General features: G+C 34.2%; 1 protein-coding gene across 4 annotated transcripts in view; it reads left to right on the forward strand.

Annotated features, from left to right (window-relative positions):
* Positions 1 to 12,969, forward strand: part of arnt2 (aryl-hydrocarbon receptor nuclear translocator 2) — a 79,425-nt gene extending 66,456 nt beyond the window's left edge. For 2 of the 4 annotated variants that reach the window (XM_026266905.1, XM_026266907.1), the window contains 4 exons: positions 378 to 519; positions 3,580 to 3,748; positions 10,861 to 11,006; positions 11,619 to 12,969. In XM_026266905.1, coding sequence (XP_026122690.1) covers positions 378 to 519; positions 3,580 to 3,748; positions 10,861 to 11,006; positions 11,619 to 11,717 — 556 coding nt within the window. In that variant the 3' untranslated portion in view covers positions 11,718 to 12,969. The remainder of the gene's footprint in view (positions 1 to 377; positions 520 to 3,579; positions 3,749 to 10,860; positions 11,007 to 11,618) is intronic. The other 2 variants (XM_026266906.1, XM_026266908.1) reach the window with 1 other exon arrangement.

Genomic DNA, 12,969 nt, shown 5'->3' on the forward strand with positions numbered 1-12,969 from the left:
GCTGTGTGCTTTTGAAAAATACATTTGACAGAAAAAATGTAGTTCATTTTCCCGTCACTCACATCTAGATGGGCTTCAAAATGCCACCTGTCACCAAAATGTTGAGGCCTGTCATAATTTAGGGAGTAGTTGCTTATTTATATACCTGTGTATATATACATTTATTAAATGTATAAATATAATTATTATTTTATTAATTAAAAATAATTTCTAAGTACATATGAAAAATATATTATCATATCGAAGATACTAAAATAGCAATGGTGTAAAGGGGTCTGTAATAAAGCATTGTACTTGGTGTGAAAAAGCTTTCAGATGAGCATTAAGAGTATGGGTGGTTTAATTCATTCACATGATGTGGTGCGTGTGTCTTTCAGCTCATCTGTGATCCACGTCCCAGGAGTCAATGACATCCAGTCCACAGCTGGCTCAGCTGGACAGAACCTGACCCAGATCTCTCGGCAGATCAACGCCGGCCAGGTGTCCTGGACAGGAAACCGACCTCCTTTCTCCAGCCAGGTGAGAACGGTCCCATCGTTGGATTTGTGTGACTCCCCTGCCCACTGCCCATTGGCACTCTAGTCTCCATTAGCTTCATTACAGTAATGGAATATTCCTCTTTAGTGGTGTGATGAGAGAACTGAATCCAGATCCACGTTAGGATGTGGAGCAGTGGCTGAAAAACATCATTCAGGGCTCAGTAATACACTTCATACTTGAATAAAAAATATCTGTACATACATACATACACACACACACACACACACACACACAAACAGACACACACACAAATATATATATATATATACACACGCAAACTATATATATATATTAGGGGTGTAACGGTTCACAAAATTCACGGTTCGGTTCGATACGATACACTGATGTCACGGTTCGGTTCGGTTCGGTTCGATACGTTTTAGATACAGCAAAATGTAAAAACATCTCAACTTTTCAGAATGCCGCAAGCGCACCGCGGGTCATGTGACAAGAACCAACCAATCAGCTTCATCCTTTCCCGTAACAACGTTGAGAGCTCAGCCAAGATGAAGGAACAGCTGATCATAGTTGTATATGGATTGCAATTTTGAAATAAATTCAGTAGCAGAGCTACTGCAAGCGATTTTTAGAGCTGCAAATCCATTTATCCTTCGCTGAAATTTCCGCGTCTCATGGAGAGAGCACGTCATTGTTGCTTAGCAAAGACAGACGCCTCATGAGCGCTTCTGCCCGAGCGCTTTGGAAAGGAGGAGAAATAGCGTTTTCCATGCGTTTTTAGGCACGATATGTGAACGGCCCCTAAGGCGCTCGCTCACTCAGCACGCGCTGAAGGCTCGTTGCAAAATGTCTAATGCATTTAACAGACCAGAAATATAAGATCCTAAAATAACCAACAGGTCTGGTGTTTGGGTTGGATTCCCTGTAAGCTATAGTGTCTAAATGCTGCAGGGATAGTTTGCTGCGTGCATGTTTCTCCTTTTTTTCGTCTTTTCCCAGATAGTACTGACGCATATATCCCAGATATTCCCGCTGGTTTTTTTTTTTTTTTGTAATCCCGCTGGTGTACCCTGTCATGTTGCAGATGCGACATACCGTTGTTTTTTTATCCACCACTCTCTTGCCATCACCATTATAGCTTAAAGGGAATCCAAAGTGCACCCAAACACCAGACCTGTTGGTTATTGGAGGATCTTCTCATTTCTAGTCTGTTAAACGCATTGGCTATTTTGCAACGAGCCTTCAGCGCGTACTGAGTGAGCGAGCGCCTGCTGAGTAGCCTAACATAAACATATAAGATGGTGTTTTTTTCTTCTTCGGGAGTGTCAGGGGCGTTGCCTGTTACGTTGTTTGGGTTATTGGGCTACCTTGTTGAACGCATATCATTATATTTCTTTCTCTCTCTTTTTTTTTTTTTTTTTCAAATATAATTAATTACTCCAACGAACCGTTCGGTATACATAATGCGTACCGCGTACCGAACCGAAAGCGTCGTACCGAACGGTTCAATACGAATACGCGTATCGTTACACCCCTAATATATATATATATATATATATATATATATATATATATATATATATATATATATATATATATATATATATATATATATATATATATATATTTAATAATAATAAAAATATCAACAATAATTTCTATAAAAATAGTTGTACAATTATTAGATACTGGAAAATTGCATAATCGTAAAAACATTACATCTATATATATGTACAATATTAGTAAAAAAATATGACTATATTTTGGAACTTTTTGTATGTGGCAGGAATATAATATATAATAGTAAAATAACAAATACTATTTATTTATTATAATACAAAGCCTAAAATGACTAAAATAATTTATTATTTTATTGCATATATGAAAAATGTGAAAACTGGATAGTATGAATGGAAACTCTACAATTTGTGAGTGCAACACACAATGTCCAATTAAAGTAATATGAACCAGTATAAGAGAGGGAATCATTTGGGACGTGTTTGCTTTTATATCATCTTTTAGGCCATCCAGCTGTGCTTAATGCTTAAACTTGAAAGGGTAACCAGGGTCATCAAGAGCCTTGCGTGTGGCTCCCAGGATAGCGTGTGTGTTTTTAATCAGCTCTGAACTGAGTGTGTGTGTGTGTGGTTTATGGTCTGTCATCTGTATTTCTTTAGTAAGCAATAAAATGGATGTATATCATTTATTTTATTTTTTTCCACCAGTCATGTCACATTTATAATATCCTAAATAATAACATGTGTAAAGCCGTTTGTTATGCAGAAGACCAGAGAAATGCTGGTCCACAAGAATCTCTGTGGTTCTCCATTGATTAAAAGCAAAGCCTGTTGTCTGCAGCTGTAATTGTGTGATTGCACTGCTCTTCCTTCTGCTCAGCTCAGACTTTTAGCCCAATTGTTCTATTTGTTGTTAAGCAGATACAGACACTCGGCCCTAACAGAGTTTCCAGGGAAAATGAGTGTAGAGCGAGCACTAGAGATTCTGCAGAACTGTAAAATAATGAAGTGGAATGAAGTTTACTGGGTTCCAAAAATGAGATTTATATAACAAAAACACAACATTTCTGCACTTTATTTTTTTTAATGTTTTTGAAACTTTTCTTTTATGATCTCGTTTGTCTTGTTTAATAAAAACACAGTAAAAACTGAAAAATTGTGAAATGTTATTGCAATTTCAAATAACTGTATTCTAACTGAATATAATGTAAAATGCAATTTATTATTGTGTTTAAAGCTGTTTAAATCATTACTCCAGTCTTCAGAGTCACGTGATCCTTCAGAAATCATTTTAATATGCTGATTTGCTGCTCACAAAACATTTCTATTGTCGTTGTTGAAAACAATTGCTGGTTAATATTTTTGTGAAAGCTGTCATACATTTTTTTCAATTAAATATTTTGTAATATTACAATTGTCTTGATCAATGAATCCTTGCTGAATAAAAGTATTAATTACTTAAAAAGAGCTTTTGCACTGACTTGTATGTACATCAATTGGTTTAATGGCATGTGAAGCAGCACCTGTATAATAATATCCTCATGTCTCCTGTCGTCCACCACAGCAGCAGATTCCCACTCAGTCCAGTAAGAACCAGTCCTCACCGTTCGGCATGGGCTCCGGTCACAGCTACCAGGCCGACCCGTCCTCTTACAGCCCCCTGTCCAGCCCCGCCACCTCCTCGCCCTCTGGAAACGCCTACTCCAACCTGGCCAATCGCAGCACTGCTTTCGGTAAGACCTGCTTATTTATGACAATAAAGGCTTGTTTGCACCAAGGACAAAAACGTTAACAATAAAAACAAAGTTATAGTTTAAGCGTTCAGAGTCCACAACACGTCTATAATGCTAACAGCACAGAGGAACATTGTCTTTGGAATAGCTATTTTTTCCAGCTGATGAATGCTAAAAATATTGAACACCAATCAGAATTTGCCCTACTTTAAAGCACTCAAGCATTTAAAGTGGCAGATGACATAATTGCAGCCTATGCTTATAATAAAGAGAACATTATCATGCATTGTTGTGGATGCTAATTTAGTTGTGGTTATTGTTCTTGGTGTTCATGTGCCTTAAATTTTTATATTTTTGGTGTTTACTGTGCTAATTTTGCTGCATTCATTCATTACTTCAGTCATTAACTATCCGACGTCATCGGGTAGAACTTCCAAAGATATTAGGAATGTAAAATGTTTTTGTACTTCTGCAACTCCTTGTGGTGCATGTATTGGTATATTTGCTTTTATTAATATCAAGTATAGAATATAGTAATATATAATAATAATAATAACTGTATTTACCGGACTATGTCACAGTTGCGCTGGTCCTGTGACTTATAGTCAGGTGCGACTTATCAAAATTAATTTGACATGAACCAAGAGAAAACATTACCATCTACAGCCGCGAGAGTTTTGGTTTTTGGTTCTAAATAAATGCGTCTTAAAGTCCAGTGCAACTTATATATGTTTTTTTTCTTCATCGTGACGTTTTTTTTGGACTGATGCGACTTATACGTAGGTGCAAATTATAGTCCTTAAAATACTGAATTTATTATATAACAATTTATACCATGGTCTGCCTAAATTCTTGATTCTGATTGGCTGGCAGGTATCTATTAAAACTCTTAATGCACAGGTAGTTCGAAGTCAGTTTTTTACTTGCCGTTCAATGTTAATGTGCTGCTTCAATTGTTGTACACAAACCCACACTCGTCACTGGCATACAAACACACACAGAAAGATATAAGCCACATTACATTATATTTGCTACATTATATTCCTCAGCAACAGCTGTTTTTGAAGTAACACAGCTTCATTGTTTGTAGAGAGATCCACAGATAAAGATACACTTACTTTAAATGCTATAATTCATTCAAGAGCTATCGAGCCGTATCTGACAAAAATAACCATAATTTTTATCCTTCTGTAAAAGCATCATCAACAGCTTTATCTTGTAAATGCTGTCAAAATGACCAAGGTATAAGCTGGATAATGCAGGGCTATCTGTGCATTAAATGATTTTACTACGCTTTGTGTCTGGTGGTTCTTGGCCTCCACATTGTGCGTTAAAATAGTTTAATGAACAGCTAGCCATGCATTATCCCCTACATATGTATTATATTTATGCACATGTAATTGTGCATTTTTTGCTTTATTTTTTACACTCAGAATTTGCTAGTAAATTTCACAAGCAATAAGAAAGAAACGGCCAGTTACATTGAATTAAACATGACATTTTTGCAATGGAAAAACTGAATGGTATTTTCTTATAAAATATGCTACAATAATATTTGTTTACTTCCAAGTAAAAAAAAAACAAAAAAAATTGGGCATTTTTGGACATTTATAGAAATGTCGATTTTTTTTTTGGTTCCAAAATATTGGTTGTGATTGTGCTCATTAAAATAAATAAGAAAATAATAAAAATGCAAAGAAAAGTAATTTGTAAGTATCTTACTAATCATGTTAGAAACAAGCTATTAACTTGCTAATCATGCTAACAAAATGTTAACACTATGCTAGTAATATGTTAGTATCTTGTTAATTATGCTAACAACATGCTATTAACATACTAATCATGCTATGTCAGTAACTTGCTAATCATTCTTGCTAACGTCATGCTAGGAACAGCCTAGCAACCACCCCAGGAACCCTAGCAATGTGTTTTATACCCATCTGTTTTTCTGATAAACTGTATTGCCTTGAAAACATTCAAGCTTTAATCTTTAAAACTATTTTAACTTTCGAACTACTTCAAACTGAAAACTTTCAGACTGCAAGCTTTTAAAACCTTTTCCAACTTTCTAGCTAGGCTTTTTTAAGCCAACTTAAAGTTTGTCTACAAACTTTTTAATCTAGTTTTCCTTGTCTTTTATCAACTGCTATTACTAATCTAAAAGTACTGATACCCACTAGCACCTCTGGGAAACCAGTCCTCCTGGGGGCCCGTTCAGATGCCTGCATAAAAAGTTTTTACATGCACAAAGATTTGTAGACTTCCATTTAAAACCCAGACAGTAACGGACAATGACTGAAACAGTCGTTTGTCTTCGACAGAAAGACGTCTCATGAACAGCAGACAGTGTGAGGACTGTATGGCGTCCATAGTTAGACAAAGGGTTTTGTTGTTCTGGTTTCTTTGGTTTGGCCACTTAATCTCTATTATAGACGGTATGAAAAACAGATTTCTGTGGTTTGAATGATCACAGTTGTTGGACTTCAGGCAATTAGATGTTTGTGTTCGTAGTTTTACAAACTCTTCAAAATTACTTCTCAGCAGTGACTATTAATCATGAAAGTGTTAGACTGTGTGCATAACTTATTCAGTGAGTTTAGAAAATGACTTTTTAATGAAGTTATTATTAAAAGAAAGACGCTGTTGCTTAAAATGATAGCAGTTATATAATACAGCTGTAGCCATGCATTAGTGTTTTACTATGGTAAAGGGTGTTCTTAGTTAATATGTAACTAAATGTATTAGTTAAGTTTGCTCATGATATATTTAGTATATTTTTTCAGAAAATAGTTTTGCAGTATATATTTATAATTTACTATTTTTATGCATTACATATAGTATTTTTCTAGCATATATTGGTAATGTTAATTATCATAATGTAAATATATATGTGTGTGTGTGTTTGTATATATACAATTATAAATATATTTTAGAATATTATAAATCTGTATTTTTTTTATAATTGTTGACAAAAGAAATGTAATAAAATACCTATAATATACAATATTAGATAAAATATTTACGATTATTTATATAACAGAATGTATGTGTGTGTAAATATAAATATAAAATAAATAAATATTGCATGCTTATTTTTTATAGCTAAATTTTTATTATTTAAATGACAGAATTTGTGTGTGTGTGTGTTTTTATATATATATATATATATATATATATATATATATATATATATATATATATATATATATATCCAGATTCATTAAATATTGCTTTTATTATATTAAAAAATCATATCTAAAAATATATTTATATTTTAAATATAAATATATTTTTTTTAATTAAGAAAATAAATATAATAAATTATTTTATTATAAATAATATATTACTATTTATATTACAGGATTTTTATATATGAAATATTGCATGTTTATTAAATAGTCATTTGTGTCATCATTTGTTATTATTATTATTCATGCATTCCCTTTTTTCACAATATAAAATTCCTCATACCATGATATGGGCCATGTCCCGTCCTAGAGAAGATCACGTTGATGCAACATCAGTCAAACTCTTGGTCTTGACTTGTGTTTCTTTTGTCAGGACTTTAAACAGCCTGCAGTGGGTTTAATTAATCTGTCAAGCCTCGCACCTTTTAAACTCATGCAAGAGAGATCTGGTTTCTGTATCCTGACACTTTAAAGTGAGGAATTTGACCAGCGTGACACGAAGGGCACAGATACACAAAAACAGTTGTGCAACTTTTCACATTCCTCGACCAAAGGGAGAACATGCTGAACGGCTTAAAGCAAGAAACTGTAGAATCGTTGTTATTGCATTACATCCGTTTAAAACCGCCTCGGATTTCTCCATCACATTCAGGTCGACAAACCGAATTTAATTTGAAGCCGGGCGTGCGTACGGACACTTTTACAGGATGAGATTTTTTCCCATTGTTGTGTCCCTCGAGGGAAACTCTCTCTACCTTGAACCTGTGATTAGTGTGTCCACTTAATAAGGAATTTATGTTAAACAGGTGACATTAAAAACCCACTTCCATTTCAAGTGTAGCAGGTTCTGAATGGCTTTCCAAGCCCTGAAGGCTTCTGCCAGCCACTTGAAAATGAAGCCTTGTCCAGATCGTTCTCTTTTAATATGCTGTCATTAAAAAAAAAAATGGAACATTTATCTTCGCCTCCTCACGTGGACGGCACTTAAACACGCATCGGGAGGAAGGACTCTGAGACTGCTGGAAGACACACGTCCTTTTCTGTATTTGGAATAAATCTGTTTAATCCCAGTTTTCAGCAAACTGATTGCATGTATTTTAATTTTTAGTTTGTGTAAGTGTGCTTTATGTGTGGTCACAACTGACCAAAGAGAAACAAAAACTGCTTGGTTGCTTAAAAAGACTTAGTAGAAAATTGCAAATAAACCTACTTTTAGTCTCTTTTGCTCACTAAGGCTTAATTGCTTTGATGAAAAATACAGTAAAAAGCAGTAATATTGTGAAATATTATTTAAAATTACAATAACAGTTTTCTATTTGAATATATTTTAAAATGTAATTTATTTCTGTGATCAAAGCTGAATTTTCAGCATCATTACTGCACTCTTCAGTGTCACATGATCTTCAGAAATCAGTCTAATATGCTGATTTGCTGCTCAAGAAATATTACTGATTATTACCAATGTTGAAAACAGTTGTACTGCTTCATATTTTTGTGAAAACAGTGATTCAAAATTGAAATGAGCAGTATTTATTTAAAAGTGTATTTGGAACAATGCAAAAGATGTTGATAATAATAATAAAACAAAAAGGTCTAATTATATTTATGCTGTATAAAAATATTGCTCATCTTAAATATTTTATACATCACAACATCACATGCACATCACATACACACACACATGCATAAATTGCTGTATAAAATATTAGAATCTTAATTACTTACAATATTTTAGTTAATACGCTTAATTACTCTCAAATGTTTAATTTAGCTTAAATGTACTTAATAACTTTCTTAAAGTGTTAAAATGAGGAAAGTTGTACCTTACACTTCTCCCAAAGAACTTCAAAAACCATATTTTCATATTTCATATTCAGTTCTGGTGGAAATGGGAAGTGACAGGGGAGCACGTCACTACCAGAGCAGCGGTTTGAAGATCAGAGATGTCATGTCATTTCAACATTTTCATATCTTGATCCGAGGGCAGATTTATTAGGTGCCATTATCAAACCCTACGAACTTCAGAAAATCAAATAGTTCTTTATTTGTATATGCTGACTGCTAGTTGATTCCAGTACATGATCAATGTTTTTACACAGATGTTTCAAAAGTTTTCAGTCCCCACAAATAAATAAATGAATAAATGCATACCTCAGAGTAAGAATAAGAGAATCGCCTGGTGACTGTTTACTTAAAATCAGTACAGTTCTATATTTACAGATAAACCAGCTTTGGATTTGTGCTTCATAGTTCGTACAATGTAGACTTACTTTCCAAGCTAATGCAATGCATAAACAATAATCACACGGCATTCATTCAAACGTTTCATGCCGAGATAATTGCAGTCTTTATATGTGTACGTGAAATCCAGCACGCTTTCAAAAGCTGCATTTATGGTTATGAAAGCAAGAGTACTACGTGCTTTCAGTCCTCGTATTGATTGAAGAGCGCTTTGGAACAACAGCAAAGCACAGCTCTTTCTTCAAACCCCGTTTGTTTTTTTGTCAGGCTGGCTTTTTGTAGCGTTACAACTTTGAGAATCATGTTTGATGGAGTGACCGGAGGAAAAGCGCTCCAGACAGCAAGGGAGAACACTTCATATTGATGGGGATGGAGAAAAATGGCTAGGGGAGAGAAGCGCCACCAAAGACGAATATAAAAATTGATAGAGAGATTTACGAGGCGCGTCAAACAGCCGAACCTTCAGGGAAAGACGTTCTGAAACGGAGGGCTGCTCTCAGCAAGCGCTAGCACAGTAGGGCAATGGGAAGTTTGACCTTACATCACTGTCTCCTCAACATGAAGAATATGAGAAACAGCCCGAGGGCGCCGCTGTGCCATCCTGTGAAACAGTCACCCACGCCGCGCATTAGTCTGCTCCTCTCGCTCTTACCTAAGCAAAGACTCGGGCCCCGCGGGTGAAGACACTGGATGCATGCGTTTCAGTGATTCTGTCAGTCTGTAGTAAATGTCTCTCCCCCCATGCCACAAATGAAGAGAAATGGAGGTCGTTCGCTTGAAGTGTTTACAAGCATGCTCGACTGAGATGCTGCGGAAGCAGACGTGCTGGAGTTAATGTGGAAGTTGATACCATAAAGTCTAAACATGTTTGTTGAGAAGTGGCGAGGGATCAGGATAATCTTTTTTTTTTTTTTTTTTTTTTTTTTTTTACGTAGAACACTTTTACTATTGTTTTAGTAATTTTATGTATATTTTTTATGTATATTGCTTTTTTAATATTTCTATTTAGCTTTATTTTTTATTTAGTAATTTTATTGCTTAATTATTTAATTTAGATTTTTTGTTTTTCATCTGATATTTATTTTTATAAATGGCTGTTATTTTGTTTTCATTTTATTTATTTCATAATTTTTGTTGTTGTCAAATTAATCATTTGACAGCACTTTTTCATAATTTGTCTTTCGTTTAAGATATTTTCCTTTTTTCTGTATAGTTTTCATGATTTCTTTTATCTAATATTGTATTTTTTTAAACTTGTAATTAAACGTGTGTATTAAACAATATAAATGTTTTTACATTTATTTATATAACACTTATTTTTATTTCAGTTATTTTATTTTATTCCGTTTATAATTTTTAGGGTTTTTAAGTTTCCATCTAACATTTTTTTGTATTTAATTTCAGCTATTTTATTTCAACAAATTGTTTTTAATAGTTTTACTTAACAATAATAACACCTATTTTTATTTTATTCAGTTTCTAGGTTTTGTCCAGTTTTTTACGTTGAAGTTTTTCATGCAATATTCATTTTTTATTATATTTAAGCTTTCAATTATTATTCTTTTAGTTAAGAATGATGACACGTCACAGCTATTTTGCATGCAAGAACCATTCACTGGTATTGCAAAAATGTCTGGGGCACTGTCCGTTGTTAAGTGAATGTGTCTGTGTTGGTTTGTGCAGATGTGTCGGCTGAGAGCAGCCAGAGCGGAGGGCAGTTCCAGAGCCGGCCGTCTGAGGTCTGGTCTCAGTGGCAGAGTCAACACCACAGCCAGCAGGGAGGAGACCCTCATCCTCATCCTCAGTCCAGCCAGACCGAGGTCTTCCAGGTGAACTCCCACATCACTATCACTAGCCTCCTGTGTCTGCAGTACAGTGTGCAGCTCTCGGACTGACCTGCAATATCACAAGCTGCAGTTAACAAAACTAAAGAAACGGAGGATTCAAATAGATTAACTTGTACTTTTATATGCTTTCATTTATATACTTTGATTCATTTATTCCTTCATTCCTTGGGTTTAATTTTTTTATTAATATACACATTTTTTAATCAAGAAGTTATTATTAAAGAGTCATTTTAATAGAATATTAGTATAGAATCTTCTAGAATTTATTCATATTTTGTTTTGCCTAAATAATTGTAATTTTGGATTTTTATTTTTATATTTCTACTTGGATTTTAGTCATTTTAGTACTTGAACATATGCAGTATTTTATGTCAGTGTTTCTTATTTTCATTTGTTTTCTTATATTTACTAATATTTATTAATTGAACATTTGATATATTAATATATATAGTGTATTTATATAGAAATTTTAATTGCTCATATGTATTGTACCTTAAAAGGTCACATCTCTTTATGTGAACTGGCTGTTATAGTTCGATTCACGGACACTACTAAGCATCTGTCTGAACATCACACTCTGTTTCTGTCCCGCAGGATATGCTGCCGATGCCAGGGGATCCCACCCAAGGAACAACCAATTACAACATCGAAGACTTTGCCGACCTCGGCATGTTCCCACCGTTCTCTGAGTAATCGGAGACTCTTTTGTTTGTTTTGGTTAGGACTGCCGTATCTTCATCTCATATGTGACGCTCATGACGCTGCTGAAAGACATTTCTACATTCACACACACACACACACACACACACACTTGGCTTGACCCCTCATTCACAAACAAAATAAATATATTCCCAGTCTGACGCTCCTCTTCCTCTTTTTACCATCATGTGATGATTAACTGCTGCCATTATCACTAAAACAAATTTTTCAAAAATAAATGTGCATTTACAGTCAATTTTGTGAGCAGTAAAAGTGCAAGATTATTTATGCCAAGGCATAATTTACGTGTATTAAAGCAGCATCAATAATAAGCCTAATTTACATTAAAAAAAAACAGGCAAATTAATAACATGCAGGATTTGGTGTCTAATTATTGTATGTTAGTTAGGAGTTAAGATTCAGCCAGCAACCAAAACAGTCAAGACTGTTTTCACACACACACACACGCATAAATATAATGAAGAGATTTTTTGACGTTTTTATCGTACTGAAGTATTTTCACGATCTTTCAAGAAGCGAAGGATTGTTTTCTTCACGTGTTGCACCTAACTTTCCGTTGCCAAACAGCATCTCGCTGACAAAAAATGATGAGATATTTTTACGCTTACCGTGTAAAATGTAGTCTATGTAGTGATGTCTATAACCTAGCTTAACTAATAATAAATGTAGACGGATGTAAAGACAAAAAACAGTATTTGATTTGAATTTTTCATTTGCAATATATATGTATTTTTTACTTTTCTTATGAAAACACTAGCAACAGTGTCACTTTGTGAAGTAATTGACACCAGCCTCATATGAGCAGATGCAACATAATTGTCAAGCATTTTGCAGTGTTCATTGTAATCTTTGTGGCAGCTGCAATTCTTACTATTAACTTTTGGACTAATATTGTGGAAACTCGATCATGCCACAACTCTGGACTGATGGGAAGACCTTGATGTGAAACCATTTTGGATATCAAATAGATGTTTAATGTAAATAATGTGATTTTTATGTCAGGCCATGGTTTATTTCGCATACAGCTATATATACTTGTGTAGGTTTAATATCATTGTGTGCAATGTGAGTGCATATTAAACTCTCGGTACTAAGTTAGCCTGTCCATTGTACAATGAGTTTAGGATTGTATAAATTGTGTACATGTGTTCCATTATTTTGTTGTAACTTTTGAAATTGTGCTCGTGACAATAAATTCTCATTGAATATGTGGATTTCAATTAAA

This window comes from Carassius auratus, chromosome 7 (assembly GCF_003368295.1).
Source record: "Carassius auratus strain Wakin chromosome 7, ASM336829v1, whole genome shotgun sequence".
Taxonomy (NCBI): domain Eukaryota; kingdom Metazoa; phylum Chordata; class Actinopteri; order Cypriniformes; family Cyprinidae; genus Carassius; species Carassius auratus.